At 53.6% G+C, this 24,814-nt stretch overlaps 1 protein-coding gene across 10 annotated transcripts in view; it reads left to right on the top strand.

The window, feature by feature from the left end:
- CACNA1E (calcium voltage-gated channel subunit alpha1 E) overlaps positions 1-22,363 on the top strand; it is an 84,701-nt gene extending 62,338 nt beyond the window's left edge. For 3 of the 10 annotated variants that reach the window (XM_052666383.1, XM_052666377.1, XM_052666376.1), the window contains 20 exons: positions 68-205; positions 773-974; positions 1,120-1,284; positions 1,776-1,886; positions 2,296-2,379; positions 2,471-2,596; positions 2,742-2,807; positions 4,081-4,172; positions 4,262-4,427; positions 4,724-4,851; positions 11,228-11,324; positions 12,854-12,959; positions 14,030-14,137; positions 14,692-14,792; positions 15,131-15,237; positions 15,447-15,555; positions 16,435-16,563; positions 18,256-18,436; positions 18,539-18,732; positions 19,729-22,363. In XM_052666383.1, coding sequence (XP_052522343.1) covers positions 68-205; positions 773-974; positions 1,120-1,284; positions 1,776-1,886; positions 2,296-2,379; positions 2,471-2,596; positions 2,742-2,807; positions 4,081-4,172; positions 4,262-4,427; positions 4,724-4,851; positions 11,228-11,324; positions 12,854-12,959; positions 14,030-14,137; positions 14,692-14,792; positions 15,131-15,237; positions 15,447-15,555; positions 16,435-16,563; positions 18,256-18,436; positions 18,539-18,732; positions 19,729-20,265 — 2,947 coding nt within the window. In that variant the 3' untranslated portion in view covers positions 20,266-22,363. Of the gene's footprint in view, positions 1-67; positions 206-772; positions 975-1,119; positions 1,285-1,775; positions 1,887-2,295; positions 2,380-2,470; positions 2,597-2,741; positions 2,808-4,080; positions 4,173-4,261; positions 4,428-4,723; positions 4,852-7,198; positions 7,296-11,224; positions 11,325-12,853; positions 12,960-14,029; positions 14,138-14,691; positions 14,793-15,130; positions 15,238-15,446; positions 15,556-16,434; positions 16,564-18,255; positions 18,437-18,538; positions 18,733-19,728 lie in introns of all 10 variants that reach the window. The other 7 variants (XM_052666378.1, XM_052666375.1, XM_052666381.1 and 4 more) reach the window with 4 other exon arrangements.
- Positions 22,364-24,814: the final 2,451 nt, after the last annotated feature.

Below are 24,814 nucleotides of genomic sequence, written 5' to 3'. Positions count from 1 at the left end.
CCAGGTATAGAACAACCCTCCTGTAGCCTGACACTAGCAAAGGTACTGCTCTCTTCCAACCTTGCAGAGGGAACTACGTGGACCATGAGAAGAACAAGATGGAGGTGAAGTGCCGGGAGTGGAAACGACATGAGTTTCACTATGACAATATAATCTGGGCGTTGCTCACCTTGTTCACAGTCTCCACTGGCGAGGGCTGGCCCCAGTGAGTATTTGCTTCATCCTCTTCCCTTGGATGGGTTGGGCATGACCCCATTGCCTTAGTTGGGTTAATAACTGGCTATATCCCAGCTGGATGGAGAGAGAAACTGCTGCACAGTGGGAAGGAGAGGAAGGCTGAGAAATTAGGTCAGGACAAAAGAGCTTTATTCCCTAGATGAGACTGGGGACATGGCTGTGGTTAACTTCTTCATCCGAAATTGAATGATGGATTATCCCTGCTCCCTCATGGAGGTACATTCATTTTAGGTCATTTTTAGAAATGACTACAGGGCTAGCGCTCTCTCCATGCTCATGAGAGACTGGGAAACCTTTTTCTCTGTGTGAAGCACTGAAAAATCCATTTTCCATCAAGGACATGGGCAAAGCACTGTGAAACAAGCTGAAGCCACTTGGAAGGGTTGTCCTTGTGAAGCTGGTTAAAGCAGTTTTATCTTATAGAGTGTGGATGGATGGAGATGGACGTGCAAGGGAGGTCCCATGAGAAGTGCTGGGTGGTGGCAGTCCTGATGGACACACTTCCCGTTGCTTTCCTCCACCTATCTGCCCACAGGGTGCTGCAGCATTCGGTGGACGTGACGGAGGAGGACCGTGGGCCCAGCCGCAGTAACCGCATGGAGATGTCCATTTTTTACGTTGTCTATTTTGTGGTCTTCCCTTTCTTCTTCGTCAACATTTTTGTGGCTCTCATCATCATCACATTCCAAGAGCAAGGAGACAAAATGATGGAGGAGTGCAGTCTGGAGAAGAATGAGGTACAGTCTAGGGAGGAAGAAGGATGTTTCTATGGGATTGCTACATTACCAGATGGAGTTCGGGAGCCTGGAGCTCCCCAGATGTTAAGAAGTCTGGCCACTGTCCCTATGTTACCATCAGCCAGGTAACTTTTTTGTCTTCCAGAGGGCCTGTATTGACTTTGCCATCAGTGCCAAGCCCCTCACACGCTACATGCCCCAGAACCGGCACACCTTCCAGTACCGGGTCTGGCACTTTGTGGTCTCCCCATCCTTTGAGTATACCATCATGGCCATGATTGCTTTGAACACTGTGGTGCTGATGATGAAGGTGAGCACGTCAGGGTGGGCTTGGTTAGGGTGGTGAGGAGTAGAAGCATCAGTTGGGATGAGACCAGAGGGTATTTGGGTTATTTCTGTGAGATGCTTCCTCCTCAGAAGCAGGACCTGCTGTCCTGGGAGAGGGGTGGAGAGGGGAAGAAAGGGAATAAGGAGGTGTTAGATTAGATATTAGGCAGAAGTTTTTTACTCAGAGAGTGGTGAGGCGCTGGAAGAGTTTGCCCACAGAGGTTGTGGGTGCCCTGTCTCTGGAGGCATTCAAGGACAGGTTGGATGGGGTCCTGGGTAGACAGGTGTGGTGTCTGGTAACCCTGCCTATGGCATGGGGGTTGGAACTAGAAGATCTTTAAGATCCCCTCCAACCTAAGCCATTCTGTGATTCTATGAGGTGATCTTGAGGCATCGGGGGCAAGGATCATGGCCATCACAGGTCCTCCCAGGGACAGACATCAGCCAAGGGCAATGTCTCTCTGTCTCCATTAGTACTACTCTGCTCCATACACCTATGAGCTGGCCCTGAAGTACCTGAACATCGCTTTCACCATGGTGTTCTCTTTGGAGTGCGTCCTTAAGATCATTGCTTTTGGCTTTCTGGTAAGTATCTGATCCCATTCTCAGCAAAGGTGTTAATTTGGACTTTGACAGCACGTTTCAGCTCTCTGATTCAGAGAGGGAAGGTGTTAATAATGTGAGATCAATGCTATCTATTCTGGGTCCCATCCTGAGAGCTGCTTGCAAGCTGGTGGTTGGAATTGCTCCTTTGGATCTTGTCTGGAAGGTCAAGAGAGACCTTCTGAGCTTCCCAAGCCAGCTGCCACTACTGCTGTTGGACTTGGAGTGTGTGTCCATAGAGATCAGTCCAGCTTGCAGTCAAAGCTTAGCACCCTGGACCATGGTCAGGCTGGGCTTCTTGGTGCCAGGCCAGCCTGGAGTGGTCTATGTGTATCTCAGCACCAATCAAGGCTCACTGTCCCAGCCTCAAACACTCTCCTTCCTCCCACAGAATTATTTCCGGGACACCTGGAATATCTTTGACTTCATCACTGTCATTGGCAGCATCACAGAGATCATCCTGACGGACACCAAGGTGACTGGGCAGATTGGGTGCCATGTGCCCCTGGTGTGGGAGCCGGGGTGCTGCTGCCTCCCCCCTGACCCTCACCTCTTTTTCCTCTCAGCTGGTGAACACCAGCAGCTTCAACATGAGTTTCCTGAAGCTCTTCCGGGCGGCTCGGCTCATCAAGCTGCTGCGCCAGGGTTACACCATCCGCATCCTGCTGTGGACATTTGTGCAGTCCTTCAAGGTGAGGACTACACACACAGGGCTCCTCTTGGGCCTCAGTGTTGGCATGCTGCTCCTTGGCTCGTAGGAGAGGTGAATGGGTCTGGAGAGGTGTATGCCCCCGGAGCTGAAGCTGTGTAAGGAGATGACTCGTGCTTCTCTTGCAGGCTCTGCCCTATGTCTGCCTCCTAATCGCGATGCTTTTCTTCATCTATGCCATCATTGGGATGCAGGTGAGCACAGACAGCTCAGCATGCTTCCTTGGGCACAGAGAAGCTGGAGAGACACATCCTCAGCGTTACAACCCTGCACAGCAGCCAGCCTGTCACTGCTTCACCGCTCTGGGTGCCCAGGAAGGTCCCAAGGGCAGCAAAGCTTGGTTAGGAGTCACATCACTGCATGCCCTGAGCTCCCTGCTTCCTCCCTGCTTGTACCCGTGTGGGGATGTGGGGACTCAGCTGGGCAGCCTGTGCAGCAGCTGCTTCCCAATCACTCCCTCTTCATTCCATGGGTTTTCAAAATCATACCCAATCCCTGTCTCCCTGGTAGGAAGGATGTGGTGAGCGTTGCTTCCCATCCCAACAGATGCATCGCCACACGGTCCCCTGCAGCCCATTTTTGCACACAGTGGTAGCCACACTGGTTGGGATCTCGAGCTCAGGGACCTGCAGCCCTTAGCAGAGCAGAGGTTCTGCACAGCATGGGGAGACGTGGGCTTCCCAGGCTCCAGCACAGGCACATGAGCACAGCTCTCACTCCAACACGTGCTCGCGGCACTGGCTCAGCAGCACGGTGACTAACACCCGTGCTGAGGATCTCACAAAGCATCTCTATTAGCACTCAGGATCTTCAGCTTGCCCGATGAGCAAGCCTCTGTGATAACAAAAGCAATCTCCTGCTGCTTGCTGTTAGGGAGGGGGGTGAAGCAGAATTTCAGAGCAGGTAGCGCATCGCTCGCTGCTTGGCAGCACTGCTGTATGGTCTCATCCTTCCCCATGATTTTCTGGGCTGGTTTTGGCCTCTCCATCCCACACATCTCAGCACCGGCTCCAGGTGTTCTCCATGCTAAGCAACTGCCATCTGAGTCAGCCCCCCTCCCTGCCGTGTGGTAGTATTGGATTTATTATTATTATTTTTTTTTTTAACATCATTGTGAACAAATCCCCAAGCAGTAAAGTCTGTGGGCGTTATTTGAGCAAAATAGCTGGAGGCAGAAAATATTCCACAATTACGCATTCCAAAAAACCCGTACAGGGGAAGAAATACTCTTGCAGTTAGAGTATTTTTAGGCTCAGGAAAAGTGGAATAAATATTTAACAGTAATAACAGCACATTTTTCCAATTTAAGGCACTTTGCAAACGTTCGCCGCGTCCTATCGTGGCCTTGGAGGTGGGTTGTTAGTAGGATGTTGCCTGGATTCGGGGCTTTGTCACCTCTCATGGCCCTGGAGACTTTCTGGTCTGGGGCAGGACTGGTGTTGCCTGAACCCTTTTTCCCCCCTGTAGGTTTTTGGCAACATCAAACTAGATGAGGAAAGCCACATTAACCGGCACAACAACTTCCGCAGCTTCCTGGGCTCCCTCATGCTCCTCTTCAGGTAAGAAGCTGCAGGTTGGGGGGTTCAGGGCTCTACATCCTTCCCCGCTGCATCCTTCCCTGCTGCTGAGCGTGGCTGTGTTGGTGCAGGAGTGCCACCGGTGAGGCATGGCAGGAGATCATGCTCTCCTGCCTGGAAGGCAAGGGCTGTGAGCCAGACACGACGGCAACATCCGGGCAGAATGAGAACGAGCGCTGTGGCACCGACTTGGCCTACGTCTATTTTGTCTCCTTCATCTTCTTCTGCTCGTTCCTGGTGAGTTCCTTCACCTGGACACAGGGTCACCCTGGATGCCTTCATCCCACCTTCCCTGGGGTGCAGCCCCGCAGCCACCCAGCACCTTCCCTAAGGCTTTGGGGTTTGCACGTAGAGCGCACTGTGCCCTGCATCCCATTATAACCAAGATAGCTTCAATCCTGGAGCACCTGCTTCTCTAAAACAGCACCTGCTGTTTGTCTCAATTCCTTCTTTAATTCCATCTTCACATGACTTCCTTTTGTGCTCCCTTTACCGCACTTCCCTTTCTCTCTGCTTTTCTCCTTTTCACTTAGATGCTCAACCTGTTTGTGGCAGTCATCATGGACAATTTTGAGTACCTGACACGAGATTCCTCCATCCTGGGACCTCACCATCTAGATGAATTTGTCCGGATCTGGGCAGAGTATGACAGAGCAGCGTGGTATGTAGCCAGCTCCTACTCTCCCAAGCAGCTCTCTCCAATCTGGTTTTAAGTAGGTGTCTCTGCTTTCTGCTGTTGGAAACTACCTGGCTGGGATGCCTGGGGTGGACCCGGCAGGACTGCTCTCGTTCACAGACAATTACATGGGCAGCAGCTGGTTCCTACTGTGCCTGGTGGCACAGGCACCTTAGGGGATATCCTGAAGATGTTCATGGTTGGCCATGGTGTTTACCCATGGTTCCTGCTGTCCCTCTCCTCCTCTACCATGCCACAGGCAGGTCCCTCTCTGCATCCTTCCTGGTCTCTGAACAAGCTGGGCTCTAGAGCCTGGTCCCCGGCACCCACAGCTCCCATCAAGTTGGAGTGGAGGGTGGCTTGTCCCCAGCCTGGAGAGATGCTGAATGTCTTCTGGGGTCCTGCTAGGTCACCAGGGAGTTGTGTAGGCTGGGGACAGGCTCGCTCTTATGCACCCACCCTACAGGAGATGGATGCACTTTGTTTCCTGCACTTACAGCTTTGCTGATGAGAACCCCAGTGAGCAAGGCTCCTGTTTGTAGGCAGCACCCTGTTCTCGGCAATGGGATGAGTCACACTAGTTGGTCAGGCTTTGGCTTTGGAGCAGCTCTGTGCTGCTCCTCCCATGATGGTGTGGAGCATCTCAAGAGCTGCGTGCAGCCCTCAGCAGAGCGGAGAACACTATAAAGGTGTGTTGTGTGGCCCCTTCTTCCCTCAGCCTTTTTGGAGCCATGTCCCAACACTGTGCCTGGGTGCTCTTAAATCAGGACCCTTGGCTGATGCACGTGCTCCTTAAGGAAGCATCACCACTTCTGCTAATCTGCCTCTTGGGAATCCAGGAGGTTTTATAAGCCTAATATCACCTCCTGGCACAGTTTCCTGCACCATTTGTCTCCAGCCCCATTCAGTTCAGAGCTGGACAGGTTCCTCCCACGTGGCCTCTCACCAGTGCCCAGTGCTATTGCATAGGCAGGTGAGTTGGCTTGTGAGCAGGTGGCTGTGCCTTTGGGAAGGTGAGCATGGGTAGATACCCAGAGGAGATATGAGATGAAACATCCTCTGGTTGTTGTGGTGTTCCTTGCCTGTGGATATGGATTTGGGTTCCAAGGGCAGTTGCTGCAAAAACCACTCTCTGATTTCTGAGCAAAGAAGGCTCTTTGTCATGACATGTAGCTGGCGGGTAGGGGCTGTGAGCAGATGGTGGTGTTGGGCCCACTGGGGCAGCCCTGACCCTCACTGTGGGGTGAAGAACAGGTGAGTACATCCCTGTGGGTCCCACCACCTGCGTGGGGCACAGCTCTGCACCCTGACACTGGGGATGTTTCAGGAGGGGTCTCAGGGGAGACTGTACAAGTCTTACACTAGGGAGGCTCAGGGACTGGTTTTGCCCACATGGTTGGCTTAGCTCTGGCCAGTGATGGGGACAAGAGAAGGAGAAACCTGAGGCAAAGGCACAGGGTAAGGTGGTAATGCTGCTCTTTGCCTCCCTGTATGGTTTCCCTCCAAGCTTGTCTAAGGATGCCCAGGAGGCTGCAGCATGCTGCACCTCAGCACATCCACCCCACAGTCCTGCTTCCCAAAGGGCTCTGAGCTGAAGCGGGGTGAAGAGCTCAGCATCCCTGCGCTCGATTCTGCCAGTTCCCCACCTCGACTGCTTCCTTATTTCAGCAGTGATGGAGGGATATGGGCTGTATCCTGCCACTGCTACTGCTGGGTCTGTGTTTAGGGAAGAAGGGGGGGTGTGTGTGGGAGGGTTTGCTTCTAATAATGTGTACCCTTGGCAGAGTGTGGTCTGGTGATCAGAGCACAGGAACATACCACCAGAGACCTAGGTGCCAGTGCCAGAGCCACCGGCCACCAGCTGGTCACATTATCTCTCCCTGTCTCATGTTCCCCAGATACTGGAGATGCAATTGACTCAGCTGCCAACCTCTCTGGGAAGGACCAGAGGGTTCTGATGTGGGAGATGCAGCTCCACCAGAAGGGCTTGTGGTTGCTAGAACCCAACCAATATCTCCCTTCTAAAACCCCAGCTCTCTCCCACCAAGTATAGAAAGCCAGGATGGCAATGAGGAAGGGTGATGGGGTGGTGCCCACTGCCTACACTGTGTTTCTCCAGGGTCAGTGTGGGTCAGGGTGAGGAGGTGTGAGCTGACTCACGACAGAGAGGGCAGCAGCTGGAGCTCACAGCTCCCCCTCTCTGGGTCTGACAGAGCCAGAAGGAGAAGAGCCATGCACCCCTGGGGGTCTTACCCCACAGCTGGTCCTAGCCCCCTGGTGAAGCTCTCCACCCTTTCAGTGTCCTATTAACCCACCTGTGCTTCCTTTGCAGCGGCAGGATCTCGTATAAGGATATGTACAAATTAGTACGGGTGATCTCGCCTCCTCTGGGCCTAGGAGAGAACTGCCCCTACAGGGTGGCGTGCAAGGTTTGCCTCCCAGTCCTCCGCCACAACCTGGCCACGGGACGCACCATCCACCCTCCTTCCCCCCGCTCCACCACCACCGCGCCTCCCGAGGGAACCCTCACGTTGCTTTCCTTTGAGTTTAAAGAGGTCCATGGCCTCCCAGAGCCAGCAGCTGTCCCCTCCGGGGAGCCCAGAGCCTCCCGGGGTGGGTTTTGACAAATTGTGCCAATCCCCCTTGCCCCATCAGCTCAGAGCCTCAGCTCGGTGGACATGTGCCACCGTCCCCCACTTGGCTCCTCCAGGTAGCATCCGTGGGAGCAGGGCTTTTTCTCTCCCCTGTTGGGGGCTCAGGAGTGGTTTACTGCTGGGGTTGGAGAGATGGGTGAAGGCAGAAGGGTGTCAGGGGCTCAGTTGCTTTGGAGAGGGAGGATTGGGAGACCAGAGTGACCTCGCTCCCTGTAGGACACCTGGGGACATGGTGCTGAACATGACACACCGTGCTCTAAGTGTGATGTTCAGAGGATGCAGTTCAGATCTCAGTGATCGGGGGAGCTGTGCTCTTGCTCATCTTGCCCTTTGTTTGCTGGAGCTGCCAGAAGGAGGTGGCATCAGGGATCTTCTGGGGCCAGGCTGGCTCTGTGGTGGCCACCCCAGCCTGCTGTGCCCACAAGGACAGCAGCCACCCGTGCTCATTCCTGGTTCCTACAGCTCAGCCATCCCTCTGCTCCAGGCAGTTTCTCAGCTGTAAGCCCAAAGGAGCAATATGACTTCCTTGTGCACCTGTGCACCTTCTTTTAGGTTGATTCTGAATGGCAACTGAGCATATCCTCACACCGCTGCCTTCTCCGAAGTGCCACAACACCCATATCTGTGTCTGTGGCAGAAGAGGACGAATCACAGAGCTCTGTCTTCCCTCTTCATCCCTCACAGCATCTGAGGTGCACTCCCCAGGCTTTATCCTGCAAGGGAAGAGATTCCTCCGCATCCTCTCTGCTGTGTTTCCTCCAGCATCCCTGAAGTGGTTTTGTCACCCTCTGCAGATGCCCATAGGGATGATGCACACATCTGGAAGGCTAAGACCAGAAGCAAAGCAGAGGAAGCTAGACAAGCCTCAGGCACTCAGTCAGCTCGTTTATGAAGATGTGGTTGAGGGTTTTCTTGCAAGAATCTCAGACAGCTCATCCCTTCAAGGAGACAGTCCACAGTCTTTGCACACTTCTCTGTAGCATTCCTGGCAAAATGCTTTGGTCCTGCAAACAAAAGGCAGCTGCAGATGAAATTCTGGTCTTTCTCAGTTGGCTACAGGGCTTCCCTGGGAAATTCTGCTCTCCTAAGCCAGAGCACCTGGTGCTTGCAGGGGTACCTGTGATGACCCCTTGTAGGAGGGAGATTTGTAGCTGTCGGGCTTTCTGCTGGCTCTGCAGGATGCACAGAGCAGTGGGGGCGGTGGGTAGAGATCCTTCTGGCCTTCTCTTCATTGTGCACCATCGTCTCCTCCCTGTGTACGGGGCATTTCAAGGACATGAGAGATTTCCTGAGGTTCCTCCCGGCCTGAAACAGTTCCAAGAAGACAACTGGTAAAGAAAGAAACTCCACTTGGTCAATGTGTTTCTCTACCATGGTCTGCATCCCCAAATGTCAACCATCATGCAGCTTGGGGATTCTGCCCGACACATCACAGTGCACAGGTTCGCCTTCCTGGAGGCATCCAGAGCCATCATTTTCAAAGGTGATGTATGAGAGCAAGCCTGCAGCCTTTCGTCACCAGGCCATTTGACAACAAATCCTTGCAGAAACATGGCAAAGAAGTTTATGGAGTGGGAGACAGGATGCTATGGATGCGGTGGTCCAGCAACTTCAAGATGCTGTGTAGGGGTGCAGCATGGTATGGTAGGGAAGCTTATCTCCTGGGCCATCTGCAGGTGAGCTCACAAGATGCAAAAAGCCTTCCCATGGAAATCCAGCAAGCTCTGTCCTTGTGCTGGGGAGAGTGGGTCTTGTAACTGCACCTCACTGGGAATGCACCCTGACAGTCAGCTTTGCTCCCTAGGGCTCTCTCTATGTCTTTCTTCATCCCCTTCTACTTCTGGCAACCCATGCTGGAAACAGCTCTGGGAGCCATCCTGTCCAGATGGATAGCATTTTACATGCCTTCCTGTGCTCGGTTTCATGGGGATATGCTTCTGGGCACAGTTGTGCTGAGCAAAATGATATAAGATCTCTGCTCTGAGCAGATGCAATGTATGCAGCCTGTCTGTAAGAGCAGCACAGTTCTTGTGCAATATCTGCTGGCTTTTGAAACTCTTGCTTTCATGGGAGTCCATTCCTCTCAGTACAAAAGGTGAAGTGTGACATATGCTGGGAGTGCTAAAATCCACTCTGCCAGGAAGGATGGGTTCAAGGTCACTATCTTGCTTCCTTGTTGCACAAAGCTTTTGAGCATGTGAATTCTGAAGTCGACATCTCACCTTCAGACACCTCAAGTCAGTGTACAGCCAGCTCTGCCATGGCACTGCTTATGGACTGCTGGATCTGGGTATTTTCGCTTGTCCATCTCATCCCTGCATTATTATCATCCTCTCTCCTGGCCTTTTAGATACGTCCGTTCTGCAAAAGGACAGCTTGTCCCACTGGCAGCCCACTGCAGGTGGTCATATCAGAAACATCAGAACTAACCTAGCAGGGACCTCTTTGGCCTGGGGCTGTTTCCACAGTGGTTGATGCCCTTGAGAAGAGGAGATACCTCCTCACTTTTTCTCTCACCATTGGGGTTGGGAAACAGCCAGCATCCCAGTGGCATCCTTCTCTCCCCAGCCACCTGTCTGAGCTGCGTTCCTCTCCATCCTCCTCCTGTCCTTGCCGTGATGGCCCCCATGCTACTGTTGCCCTTCTCCATCAGCCACCCCCCAGTGGAGCAGGTCAACAGCTTGGCATGAGGGGAAGAAGAGGTGGCCAAGCCCATCATCCCTGGGAAATGCACGTAGACATCCTCCTGGGTGTGCAGAGCTTGGCACAGGGAATTTCTGGTGACAGTGACCCTAGACTGGCCCTGGTAAAGAGGAGAAGCGAGAGGTGGGGCCTGTCCTAGCTGCCCCCCATGGGAAACCCAAACGAACCCCAATGTTGGAAGGCCCAAACAGCTGCCTCTGCTGAGACTCTTTAAACTCCAACCTGGTGGAACTTGCAGCCGCATGCGGGAGAGAGCCAGGGCGGGAGCATGGCATGCACAACTTTTTCCTCCTGATTTTATTTTTTCAGCCGATTCAGCATGCCTTTTGCACTGGTGCATGGTGGGAAGGCGGTCCATCCGCAGAGCCAGACGGAAGCAACTGGGCATCTTCCTTTGACAAGTGACCCTGGCCCACTGCCTTCTATGCAAGACGCTGCCTCCCAATTGCATAGACCTTATGAGATGGGGATACACAGCCTTCTGGCTATGGGTTAGGTGGCCACACAAAGCAACCCCCAGGCCCCCGGGAGGGAAGAACACGACGCAGGCCACTGAGCACATTGAGTCGCTGTGGTGCAAACCACCCGACCTCCAATAACCCATGGCTCGAGTGCCGTGTATCTGATTTATACCACTCGCACACAGCCCTGGAACCTTGTGGGACAAGGCGGGGGCTCCTGGAGGGCCGTAGGGACGGGGGTGAGGCAGGAGGAGGACTCCCAGGCTGCTGGCGAGGTGGGCATTTGAGGCCAGCAGCAGAGCGGGGTGAGTCGCTTTTCTGCCAGCATTCCTGGGTCTGTGTGAGCAGTGCTATAAATCCACATCAGGACAGTCTCTCGTATGATTTGCCTTGATTAACGGGTTTCCTGTTCTTTTCCTGTTTGTCCGTTTGTTTTTTCTCTCCTGTTTCCTGTACTATTTTGTTTGTACGTTTTTTCCGCTCTCTGGGAATGCCTCCTCTCTCTCTGCATCTCCCTCCCTTCCCTTCCCCCTCCATGAGCAGTGGCCGAATCCATTACACTGAGATGTATGAAATGCTGACTCTTATGTCACCACCGCTAGGCCTCGGCAAGAGATGTCCTTCCAAAGTGGCCTATAAGGTAGATCAACCCTTCCTTCTCTGGGGGCTTAGAGCCGAGCAGGAGCTGGTGGGCGGTGGGGCTGGGGGATCTGGGGTTTGCTGGAGGCTTCCAACCCATGGTGTGCCCAAAAGGGTGCTAGCCACACTGGCAGGTCTCTGCTGCCCTTGTCACTTGCAAACTTGGAGAGCTCTGGGGTGGAAGACCCCTGAGAGAAAGCAAGGAGAGGGGCAGCGGTAGGGCAAGTGTGGAGGTGGGAGGGCTGGAGACAAGGTGAGGAGTGGGTCTATAGCACTTTCAGGAGGGTGGCATGTCTCTAAGACATCTAGCCCAGGAGTTTAACCCCTGGGCTTGCAGCCACCTTTGTCCTAGCCAACTAAACCTCACAGAGATGGGAAGCAGGTGGGCAGCAAGGGTGCATCTTGCAGGAGCATCTCTGCAGCACATTGGCTTGAGACATCACAGGGACATCTCGTGCTATGGGAATACCCAGGTGCCTCCAATAGGCAGCTGTGAGCTTTACAGGATGCCCAGGGAGCCCTGAAGGATGTGGGTTGGGAACAGCTAGGATGAGACCTGGAGCAATGCACTGCCCAGACTGGAGAGAGCTGGGCCTTCCTTTGATAGCCGGTTGCTGTCCTTTCAGCAGTACTGGCAGAAATAAGGAGGGGGTCTGTGTGCTTGCAAGCACACTGCAGCGCTTGTTATGTGCTTTCACATGCATATGCTCACCATAGGGTTGAAGGCAGGGAGAAGACATGAGAAGCTGGGGGGGAAGAGACTGGCAGGGAAGGGATGAGCCCAGGAGTTTGCAAAGCAAAATATACTCTCTGGAAAGTGGATCTGGTCACTTTGGTTTGCACCCCGCCTGCCCAGGGTGGGGAAGGAGCATGGCGTGTCTAACCTGCCTTGGTTGCCCTCCTCTCTTTCCTTCTGCACTTTTTTCTCCCCCTCCTTCCCTTCCCCACCCTTGGATAATTCGGACCCTGTGCATGTGCTGGCAAACTTCATCTCTGAAAGACGCAAAAAGGGGCGCCAGGATGTAGCATGCTAGAGGAATTGAGCCAATCCGAAGTCCCTGAAGGTTAGGGACCCTCCTCTCCCCTGCCCCACGTGGGAAGGGTTGAGAGCTGGAAAGTCAAACCACCCAGGAACGGAGACTTGAGCCCCCTCTCCCCCTCCCCAGCACCTGCTGTTCCCTTGACGGGTCAGACATTCACAAAGTGCTGGGAGGTGGCCCATTGTCAGACTCTTTTTTGGGGAGGGGGCCCAGGGGCCGTTCCTAGGGTGCAGGAGGAGCCCTGGAAGGCAGTGAGCCGGTGTCCTGGGGTGGAAGGAGCCGGGGGGGTGGGTGGCGGGGGTGATCCTTGCCCTTCTTTTTTGGCTGTGCTGTTTTGACACTCTTTGTTGCTTTTTATATTATTTCATTTTAATTTAATTTGATTTATTTTTTTCCTTTTATTTAACATTTAATTTATTTTCCTCCAGCCTGGTCGATGTGTTTTTCGATATTGTTTTCCGTCCGCTGTTTTCTTCTCTCTCTTGCGCAGAGACTGGTGCTGATGAACATGCCCGTGGCTGAGGACATGACCGTCCATTTCACCTCCACCCTGATGGCGCTGATACGCACCGCCCTGGACATCAAAATTGCCAAAGGTAATGGCACTGGGGTTGGGAATGGGCAGAGCAGGTTTTGGAGCAGTCCTGTTGGCGTCATGGCCAAACTGGGGTTGAGTCTGGCGTGTGGATGGAAGTGATTGATCCAAGCAAGCAAATTTCTGCCGCTCGTAAGGAGCAGGATTGCATTTATGTAGGGAAGAGGTGGCCAGTTTTCCACTAGAAGCTGCTCCTAGAGCAAAACCTGCTTGACATCTGCTGTGTGAAAGAGGAGAAGGAGAATTCCCGTTTCTCCTCAAGTAGAAAGACAAACCAAGGAGGGAGACACATCACGTGTGCCTGGCTCCAAAGACTGAGGAGCAGAAATCTATCTCGCAGCGAGCACAACATGTTCAGAGCAGAAAAAACGTTTTTTTTGTTGTTGTTGTTGCTGGAAACACTCTGATTCATCAGATCAAAAGCTTTCTGCGGAAACATGCCACTTGCAAATTGTCCCCTGGGAAGAGTTCAGAAAGCCCAACCCAGGCAAGATCAGCAGGAGCCCGGCACTGCCTGCATCATAAAACATCAGGTTTGAGCCCTTTCTGGATAAAGCAGAAATTTGAAGCTGGCCAAATTCCCTTGCCCAGAGGCACCCAAGCCTCTGTTTGGCGTGTGTTAATGGCTTACTTTGAGTCTGGCTCTTCCACAGCTCAGTGGATTCCTTCGCTGCTGGCCAAAGAGCTCTGCTCTGCTTTAAGGACTTCAGCCAAGCAGAGATGCTCTTTCACCAGCACGTGATCTGCTCCCCAGCAAAAAGAAAGTGGGGCAGCAGCAGGTGTGTGTGGGCTGGAGTAGGATTGGAGCGGCAGAGACGGACCCAAGGCGAGCTCGAAGATGGCAGCTTTGAGTGGGAGGGCAGGGGATGGGAGATGGTGGCACATATGGAGGGAATGGTGGGAAAGTTTCCCTGCAAGAGCAGGAGAGCAGGCTGCACGATGGAACGTGGCTCTCCCAGCCCCGAGAGCTGGGCGCTGCTCATCTCTGTGAGTGAACCTCACTGACGTGGTGCCTTTAGATGGATGCCAAGTCTTGATGTACATGGGCTGCTTTTTTCCTTGCTGTTCAAGGTGGTGCAGATTGGCAGCAGTTAGACTCTGAGCTTCAAAAGGAGATCCTGACCATTTGGCCTCACCTGTCCCAGAAGATGCTCGACCTGTTGGTACCCATGCCAAAAAGTGAGTCTCTGTACGGATCACGACCACTGCCAAATTCTCATTGCACCTACAGCAGCGTCTTCCTGCTGGGAGATGGGGACCAGTCAGAATACTCCAGATGGGGAAGAGCTGGAAAGAGAATTTGTGCTGCTATAAGGCTTGCTCATGGGAGCCCTTTGGGGAAACACCCAGTTCACAGAGGAGGTCTCCTGTAAGTCATTCTGGAGCACACAGGAGCGGCAAGCTGAGCATTGTGAATCACAGAATCACAGAACGGTTGAGGTTGGAAAGGACCTCTGGAGGTCACCTCATTGCTCTCAGGCACAATTAGTCTGTTGATGTGATGAGGATATGCATTTTTGTGGTTTGTTATGGTTCCTGCCACCTCCATCCATTTCATGTCCTCTCATGTACCTAAATGTTCAACTCTTTCACTGCCTCAGTGGTGAGATGTTTGTGGGTGATCAGGGCATCCCACAGCTGGGCTCTTCCTGAGATCAGTGCTGATGCCTTCAGATCTGCTATTTCTATTGACACAAAAGCATCCCTTCTTCCTTCTCTTCTTATGCCCTCAGCCTCTGACCTGACTGTTGGCAAAATATATGCAGCCATGATGATTATGGATTACTACAAGCAGAGCAAGGCGAAGAAACAGAGGCAGCAGCTGGAGGAGCAGGTGAGGATCAGGGAGGGCATGTGGTGCTCAGGATGGGTTTTTTTGGAGCACCTCACAGAGACAGCGTGCTTCATATCACACCCTGACCTGACACCTGTCCAGCCCCCAGCTGGCTGAGGAGCCAAAATGAGGGTGTCCAAGGGGCTCTTGGCTCGTGAGGCGCTGGCTTTCAACAGGTGCTGCCCATCCCTTGGTGCATATTGGGTTTTGTTGGCTACAGACGTGCATCCTCAGCCTCTGACAGTGAATACAAGCGCACCCTCACCTTCCCATGCTTTCTAGTTAAAGAGCTGGACTGTGTTTCATACAGCCTCAGCTTCTTCATTTGTTCCCCTCAGAAAAACGCACCCATGTTCCAGCGCATGGAGCCATCCTCTTTGCCACAGGAAATCATCTCCAACGCAAAGGCTCTGCCTTACCTCCAGCAGGACACTCTCACAGGGCTGTGAGTATTGCCTCGACAAGGGGTGAGGTTTTCCTGCAGCTTCTCTGTTTCTGGGAGGGGGAATGGGCACTGCCTTAGCTCTCCAAGGAGCATGGTGGTTGTATTGGGGATCTCTGTATCGGGGCTGAGCATGGGGACCCATGGATGTTGCAAGTGACAGCAACACCTGATTTGTGCCCACCCACCCTGAAGCCAGACCATTATTGCAGGAGCAGCCGGAGCGGGTTCCCCTCGCTGAGCCCACTCTCACCACAGGAGATCTTCCAGCTGGCGTGCATGGATCCAGCCCAGGGGCAGTTCCAGGAGCACCAGTCTCTGGTAAAGCCACACGCTGCCTGCCGGGCACTGCCTGTGCTCCCAGAAGGATGCTGGTGGGTGCGGGGAGGTGTGGGACCATCGTTGTGTTTGAATCTGGCCCCTCAGCTCTTGCAGACAGGACTGCGAGCACGGTCTGATGCTCTGCAGTAAAACATCCTTCTTTTTGCAGGCTGCTCTTTTTTTTCCCCGAGCGCTCATTTCAGTGGGTTACCCCGTGCTGAGTGATGGTATCTGATGTTTTTGGATTCGTGTCCATTTTATTGTCAGTGCTGGTGTCCCCGACCCAAACCATCACCACAGGGTACACCCCCTTCAGCCTTGCACACATGCCAGCAGTAGTGTCCGTGTGTGTGTGTGCATCTATACACGTATTTCTTTCTCCGTGTCTGTGTGTGTGCAGCCACGCACTGCCACAGTGCCTGTTGGGTACCACTGTGCATCTCCAGCCCGGTCTGTGTCCCCGTGCTCTGTCACACTCCGTGAGCTGTGTACCACGCACATGTGCAGTCCCTGTCCCTTCTGCAACCCCCCCTAAATCCAACATTTAGGGGTCCTGTGCCCTGTTTCCCTAAATCAGGGATTGGGAAAGGAAGTCAAGTCTAGGTGGCTGGGCTGATCCAAGCAATGTTTGCACTGCCAGCACTGAAGGAACGAGGTGTGAGGTGGACTTGGACATGAGGTGAGCCTGAAGTCCCATACCTGAGCTCACCTGGTTTGGAAAATGGACGTCAATTTGAGTGGCTACAAGGCTGTGATCTCTCCCAGACTTCCCTGTTGGCCCTCTTAAAACCCACCTCAGGCTGCCTGTCCTCTATGAGGAGTAGTGCCCAACTGTGCCCTGACCCCATCCCAAGAGCGTGGCTGTGTGTTTGTTTCCAGGAGCCAGAGGTTAGGGAGTTTCAAAGAGTGCAGCCCTCTAACCGTGGCAGCTACCTTCCCGTGGACACTCAGGACCACGCTGTCTCTGGGAGGGCCTCCTCCATGCCTCGTCTCACTGTGGATCCCCAGGTAAAACCAAGCAAAGCTCCCATGGGTGCCGGGTCCAAGCAAAGCCTACCAGGTAACGCTGGTGATAAAACCTTCTGAGCCCCACAGCTCCCCAGAGCACCATTGGGGTGCTCCACAAGGAGGAGAGCTGCTGTCCCATGTGTGGTGGGAACCAGCAGTGCAGAGCAGCCAAAGGAATTGCTCACTTGCTCTTGGAGCAGGATCATGCTGGGACACCGCAGGGAACCAATATGATGGGACAACGTCTTTTCCTCCATCTCAGACACTGGCTGAGATGTCAAGAGTCCCTGCTCGGATGCGAAGTGATGTGTCCCAGAGAATGAAACACCTTCTCCTTGTGTCCCCTTGTCCCATCACACGTGCTTGTCTGCATGTGTCTGCAGACAGTCTGTCCGGGTGAGCGCAGGCCACATTTCACCTCGTTTGTCTGGCTGGTTTCTCTGTTGTTCTGTCTTGTATTCAGCCTCAACTGAGACACACAAGGTTTTCTGGGGTTTGATTTCACAATGCTTCCCTGTGAAGTCTCCAGGTCTGGTTCTTCAAAGGGGTGTTGGTACAGCCTGGCACAGTGAAGCTTTGCCTCATGGAATTCAACTGTTCAGGAGATGGTTGGGAATAAGGGAGGGGAGGAGACGGGAGAAGGACCTGAGGCTGGAGAAGCAAAAAGCTGCTAAAGCAAAGTGGAAGGAAATTCATAAGATGATCAGAGGTCTGGAGCTCCTAAGCTGAGGGAGCTGGGCTTGTTCAGCCTGGAGATGATAAGGCTCCAGGGAGACCTCGTTGTGGCCTTCCAGTACTTGAAGGAAGCTTAAAGCAGAAGGGGACTGAGTTCCTACATGGTCTGATAGTGATAGGACAAGGGGGAATTGCTTTAAACTAAAAGAGGGGAGATTTAGGTGGGATGTTAGGAGGAAATTCTTCACTCAGAGTGGGGAGGTGCCAGCGCTGCTGCCCAGAGCTGTGGGTGCCCCATCCCTGGAGGTTCCCCAGGCCATGGATGGGCCCTGGGCAACCTGAGCTGGGGGAAGCCAGCCCATGGCAGGGGGGAGCTGGCAGGGCTTTAAGGTCCCTTCCAACCCAACCATTCAGTGATTCTATCAAGGGGATGATGTTTTCCAAAAAGCATTTGAGATCACAAGCTGGAAGGAATGGAGAAGGTAGGAAGGAGGAGTGAGGAAGAGGAGTGATAAAATGGCAGCGTGAGCAGGGAGAGAGGGACTGAGTGCAGGGAAAAGGGGACATGAGGATAAAAGAGGACAGGCGAGGGATCTGAAAGTGCTGAGAAAATAACCACTGAGTGAGGAGCACTAGAGAGATGGATGAGACTGCTCTCTCATCATGATTTTTCCTGCAGTGCCCCCATTTGCTCTGCTGGTCTCATTCCCAAGGTGGGAGGGATGCTGTGGCAGCTTGGGGCCGTGGTTCGGTATCCACACTATCACCATACCATGGGCAGGATGCAGCTGCTCCCCCTCTGGCTCCCAGAGCTTTGAGCTACGCTCAGGCACTTTGCTGGCAGCGCTCTTCAGCCAGACTCACTTTCTTTGTGCCCCTGATTTGTGGCGAGATCATTTAGGCGGGAGTGCCCAGGTTGAGCACTGCTAAACCTCAAGGTGCTAAGGAGCTCATGGCGGGAGCAGAGGTGGGGCTATGGCAGGAGCATCCCATCATCGTCTGGCTGGGTCGTTGCAGGTGGTGACGGACACCAGCTCGATGCGGCGGTCGTTTTCCACCATCCGGGACAAACGCACCAACACCTCCTGGCTGGATGAGTTCTCCATGGAGCGCAGCAGCGACAACACCTACAAGTCCCGCCGGCGCAGCTACCACTCCTCGCTCCAGCTCTCTGCCCGGCGCCTCAACGCTGACTCAGGTGAATGAGAACCCCTTCCGTCTCTAAAAATCAACTCGGTGTTGTCCTTCCTTGTCGCCACCACGGGGACGTGGAGCAAGGGACCAATGGGCTTTGCTGCAGGCCACAGGTCCGAGGGGCACCGCTCGGGTGGCAGGGAGCGGGGCCGATCCAAAGAGCGCAAGCACTTGCTGTCCCCTGACATCTCCCGCTGCAACTCAGAGGAGAGGAGTCCCCAGGCACACGATGAGTCTCCAGAGCGGCGGCGCGAGTCCCGGTCCCCCAGCGAGGGCAGGTCACAAACGCCCAACAGGCAGGTGGGTGGAAAAATCTTTCTTAAGTGCAAAGGGATGCTTGGTAATGGCCTCAAGTTGTGCAAGGGGAGGTTCAAGTCGAATACGAAGAAAAGGTTATTTTCAGAGAGACCAGCAGGGCACTGATGGTGGAATCACTGTCCCTGGAGGTGTTACAGAACCGTGGAGATGTGGCACTGAGGGATGTGGTCACTGGTGATGGTGGGCTGGGGTTGGACTTGGTGATCTTAGAGGTCTTTTCCAACCATAATGGTTCTGTGATTCCGTGCTGGGGGCTTTGTAATGGCTCTTCTCCCAGTGGTGCGTACAGTCAACAAATGTGCAGTTAGCAGAGTGGCGTGGTTAAGATGGTATTTTACAGGTTGTTTAATTAGAAAGATTATTGTGGTGGAAAGCGATAATCAAAGATAAATGAAATGCTCACCCGTGTCCTAGGCTTGCAGTAGAAAATTCCAAAAGGAACGATCTTCAGAAAGAGATCCTTCCCAAGTGGCAGTCAGCCCTTAAATGGGGTCTAGGAGAGATGGAGCCAGGCTTCACTCCTTCCAGTCACACAGTTGAATTGCCTTCACCTTTGCTCCCACAGATGACTCAGTGCTTGCCTCAGGTGATCAATCAGAGGTTCAGGCCCTGACTCAGAGTTCCCATACAGGTGGCATCTCTTCTTGTCCCCTGTGAGAATGAGAATAGTATTGTTGGCTTGATGGTGCCTGGTGTGCCTCACAGTGTCTTTGGAGAGAGGGGAAGTCACCACGTAGGTTCTGGTGCCTCTGGAGCTGGTTTCACTGGCACCTGCTCTCTGCCAAAGCTGAGGAGTCCCAGCTGCACAAGCTGGAGCTGCTCAAAGATATGCTACCAGCAAAGAGAACGGCAGCTAAAGAGCACTTAGCTCTTCCCACTGCAAGCTTGCAATGCCCTGCTCTGGTTGGTCACGTTACACAAAAAGCTTTCTGCGTGTTGCCACCACAAGCAGAGCTCAGACCCCGTGTCTCTTTGCAGGGAACGGGCTCCCTGAGTGAAAGCTCCATCCCCTCCATCTCGGACACCAGCACACCCCGGCGAGGCCGCCGCCAGCTCCCACCGGTGCCCCCAAAACCACGTCCCCTCCTCTCCTACGCCTCCATGCTGCGGCACGCCGCCGGAGACGCCTCACCACCTCCCGACGAGACCGAAGGGGGGTCCCCGCTCCTCTCCAAGGAGCCCAACGCCGCCGGCCTGACCGAGTCTTCCAGCTCCCCAGCGGGGAAGCCGAGCCGGCCATCCACCCCGCAGCGTTACATCTCGGAGCCCTACCTGGCCCTGCACGACGACTCGCACGCCTCGGACTGCGGCGAGGAGGAGACGCTCACCTTCGAGGCGGCCGTGGCCACCAGCCTGGGTCGTTCCAACACCATTGGCTCAGCCCCACCGCTGCGGCACAGCTGGCAGATGCCCAACGGGCACTACCGGAGGCGGAGGCGAGGGGCTGGGCAGGGTGTGATGTGCGGGGCCAGCATAGATGTGCTCAGCGACACCGAGGAAGATGACAAGTGCTAGAGGCTGTGTCCCCGCCGCTGCCGCCCCGCCGCCCTGCCCTCTCCAATGCATGCTCTTCGCCACGCCTGGGAATGAAATGAAACCAAAACCAAACGCAAAGGGGGAAGTTAAAAAAAAAAAAAAAAAAAACACAACAAAAACGAAACAAACAAACAAAAAAAAACATGAACACAAAAAACACGACAAAAAAAAAGGAAGAAGAAGAAGAAGAAGAAGAAGAAAACCCAACTGACCAGAATGGGGAAACAAAAAAAAAAAGTCTTTGTGCAAAAAAAAAAAAAAAATTAAATTAAAACCTGTTGACTTTCATTTATTACGATCACTTTTTTTTTCTGCACAGAGAAGTATTTGGCCAGAGGTGGAGAGGCCTGGCTGGGGGCAATGAGAGCACCCAGCTGCAGTGAGAGGCACTCGGGGATGCCCGAGCAGGACCTGGCAGCGCTCGTGTTGCTGCTTTTGTGCTCCCCATGGCCAGAGCATTCCAGCATGGGGGTTCTGTGCTTGGGTTTGTGCTGCCCTGGCTTTGAGTTTCCCTCCCTAAGGGTCTCATGCTGGCCCAGGGAAGGGGTGAGGTGTGGGGTCTGGGAGCACAGCGCAGATAGCAGCAGCTCTGCCTTCCCAGGGGGCCAAGCCAAAGCCAACTGGTTTGTACTGGGGTGGGTGGAAGCAGCGGGGGAGGGGGGGCTCAGTGCTGCCAATGTACCCCACCTCGCATTGATATAGCTGTATTTCTATAAGGAGAACTCTAGGTGTGCCTGTGTGTGTATATACGGTATGTGTGTGTATATATATTTATATGCTGTATATATAAAGATATACACATACATGGATTTGTTTTAGTCATCTGACCAAGCCCCGGCGGGGTTCACTGGATGCAATAGCGAAGCAGGGACTTCCCCATGCCCCCAAGGCATTCACAGCAGTGGGAATCGCATTTTCTGCCTTAGTGGTGGCCTGGCAACCCGGTAACCTACTGCTCCCCACTGACAGATGCTTTGGGCACACGCAGCCCCGCTCCTGCATGTGCAGATCAGCCCCTGCCCGACTGCTCATAGAGCTCCCCCAGAGCAAATCCTGCCAGTTCCAAAAGGTCAGCAGGCTCTATTGTGAACCAAAACCCTTTTTCTAATGGCTAATGCTTGCCCCTAGAAATAGGTTCCACTGATGGAACCAAACCTCCAACCAGTCCTGCTGGCCCCATGCAAGCCTCTTGCCTTCTGAGCAGACAGCTGCAGCTGCTGTATGTCCTCTAAATTTAGGCACCGGCATTGTCTCCTCCCACATGCAGCAGGGTGTCCCACGGAGCAGCCCCAGGGCTGGGGAGGTGGCAGCTCCTTGTGTCTTAATTGGGTGAAAGGATGGATTTGGGGATTTGGGCATTCGCATTTCTCGGACCCAGAATGGGGTCGATGCATAGTGATGCTTTGCAGTGTTTCCTAGCAAACCATGTTAAACAAGGCAGGCTTTTGCAACCCAGAGCTTTTGGGGTCGGGGGTGGGGGTGCGTGCTGCTGTGACTGCTGGTGGCAGAGCCAAGAAGAAGAGGACGAGGACATGGCATCACACCAATGGGTGCTGAGATGTCGATGGGCTGAACTCAAGCTTTGCTGCCTAGGACCCCTGTTTTACTGACACATGGGATACGTTTGTATGAGCAAAGCAGCCTGGTTTTCTTTTTTAGGGGGCAGCACAAAAGTGCTCCTATCTGGCCTTTCCCATAGCAGCTCCCACAGCAGACAGGGACTGCAGGGCCATAGAGGCTGCGAAATCAAAACTAACTCTGGCAGGGCTGTGGGAAGGACTGCACCAAGGGGGTGAGGAACAGCCCCCATGCACCACTGCAGCATCCCTCTTCTGAAGTCACTGGACTCATGTTGCTGCCGCACAATGTCTCTCTTCCCTGGCTTTTTGGACATTCCTTTCTCCTCCAAGACTCAAGATCTGCCATCAGCGTTTGTTGTGAGCATAGGAGGGGAGACAGGAGGTTCCCCCCAAAAAGGTGTTGGGCAGGCTGAGGCAGGGGGAAGGGGCGGGATGCTGTACTGCAGTGTGCTCGCTCAGACCCACCGTGGAGCCGAGCCGACGGGCGGCCGTGTACAACTTCCATGTTTTTTGTCAAAAAGAAAGAAAAATAAAACCTTGTTGTAAAGAACCCCCCCTGCTTTGGCTCTTTCTCATGCAGGTGCTGTTGCCTGGTCCAAAGCCTCCAGGTGAGTTGTCAAGGGAAGAAGCTGAAGTCAGGGCTTGTGCTTCTCCTGCACAGAGCTGTTGGGAGCGCAGCAAGTTTCCAGGCTGCCAGCAGCCTGCGGCAGGCTGCAGGCTAGTTGTGGGTGATGGCTGTGCTGCGTGGCTTTGCAGCAGGGCTCTTGTTTTATTGTGGGTGCTGCACCAAAAAGGGCTCAGGGAAGGATTGGGGCAACTGCTGTGCTCACCTGGGCCACCTCAACATGAGTCTACCCCAACCAAAGCAATGAGGGGAAGAGGAGCTCAGCCCTAACAAGGGAACCTGGTGCTGCAAAGCAGGAGCCTCTGCTGCTAGGGAGGCAATGCTCTGCCTGGCAGGCATGGAGGCTAAAAAAAAACCTTGACAAATGGAACAGAAAGGTTAAAATTATCTGTACATCATCTGAATAACAATGGCAATGCAGATTGTACCTGCTGAGAATAGCTTCAGGAGACAGGGGATAAATTGGGAACTGGTGGGGGAACTGGGGGGTGCTCCTGCTTGCAGGGATGTGGGGACACAGACACTACTGGAAATGAAATGTGAACTCTGGGTGCTGTCCTCCACCCTGCAAAGCCAAAGGAAAGAGCAGGGTGCATCTCTCAGTGCACCAAAACCCTGTCCTGCTGGCAGGGATGTCTCTGAGAATCATGGCATGCCTGTCCCTGACTGCCCTGGTTGCTGGTGCTTTGTGAGCTGCAGCGAGCTTTTCCCAAGCAGCTTGGAGGGGAGATGCCGGGGGTGGTTCTCGTCCCCCCCTTCCCTTTTTGTTCCTCCGATGGCACTTACAAGTGTGCTCTTCGGGTGTTGAGGATGTGTGTGGGATTTGAAGTGGGGCTGCGCTTACTCATGCTGAGAGCCACGTGGCATAGCAGGATGGCAGTGCTGGTGGCTCCTTGGGTGAGCATTCTTCCGTGGGTGAGCATCCCCCTTCATGGGCAGGCACCCCCCTCCGTGGGTGAGCGTCCCACCCATGTGTAAGCATCCTCCACAACCAGCACATGCAATTGCTGCTCCTCCTTTGAATTGCCCAACCTGGTTCAGCGCCTCTCTTTTTTCATTCGTTTGATGTATTTATGCCAGATCCCACGTGAGCAGGCAAAATACGACAGGCTACCTGGGAATTGGTCTCTGGTACACAGGGCCTGCAGGAAACACTTTGGGAGCCCCTTTTTGGGTCAGCTTGGGCATTCTAGGTGGCAGTGGGAGAGAGGGAGGATGGGAGCCACCTCTCCTATGGGCTTGCATTGCCTCAGTGAAGTGACAAAATCCTTATAAATGAATGCATAAAACATTAATTGCTCCCCTTCCCAGCTGGCATCCTCCTGGCTGAGCTGCACTGAGGGCTTGGACAAAATGCTGCCAGCAGAGGTACTGGTACCACTGGGATAGCAGAAGAGTGGTGGATGTGCAGCAATTTGCTGGAGCCAGACCTGATCCAGATGCTTTGTATGAGTGCTCCCTCCCACGTTTCTTCCCCCCCCGGGACCCAGTCAGTCAATTTATGGAGCAATCTGCCATAGATGATGCGATTTGCAGATTGATTTTCACAGATCTGCTTCACGAGCATAGTGAATGATGTGGGGTTTTTTGCCTTTCCAAAATGGGAGGAGTAGAGGAAGGAAATAATCCAAGGGCTTTACCTCCTGGTGGAGTTCAGCCCTCTGCTCATCATTGCAGGCAGAGCCTGGTGCCTGGGCTGCAGAAGTGTCAGAGTGGCCTTGCACATGGCCTGATAATTTACTTCAGGTATAAAAGAAGCTTAAAACACAGTGCCATCACACTGTTTAAAATACTTTTTCAGAGGATGAGTTTCATGGACACAGATGTAATTTTTGGAGAGCCTGTCTCAGCTTGAGCTCCTCTGGCATGTGATGTTACACCCCAGCAGCACATCTCACCTCCTTTCACAGCTTGCAGCACGTCTGGAAGTCAGCAGGAGCTGTGCAGAGGCAATGCCAATCAGCAACCCCCCCTTCTTCACCCTTGGGGAGCAGCGTCTTGCACCTCACAGCAGGAGTGAGAGCAGAGGGGTGCAATGGGGTACCATGCAAAGGGCACAGACCTGGAGCTGGTTGGGTTGCAAAGCGTTGATATTGCAGAAGAAGAGCATTTCCAGGAGAAAACAGCATGCTGCTCTCAGGCTTTCTGCATTTTGTCTCCTTTCTGTGCTGGAGAAGGAGCTGCCACCCATACAGAGGTTCTCAGTGCTAGCCTCCAGCTTGGTGCCTGCTCCCAGCTGCACAGGATAAGTGCACTGCAGGTGTGTGGCATGAGCCTCTTAAACAGCCCTGAGCAGCTCTCCATGTTTTTCCCTGGAGAAGGA

This window comes from Tympanuchus pallidicinctus, unplaced genomic scaffold (genome assembly GCF_026119805.1).
Source record: "Tympanuchus pallidicinctus isolate F22 unplaced genomic scaffold, pur_lepc_1.0 scaffold7, whole genome shotgun sequence".
Classification (NCBI taxonomy): domain Eukaryota; kingdom Metazoa; phylum Chordata; class Aves; order Galliformes; family Phasianidae; genus Tympanuchus; species Tympanuchus pallidicinctus.
This window is presented reverse-complemented; position numbering and strand designations above follow the sequence as displayed.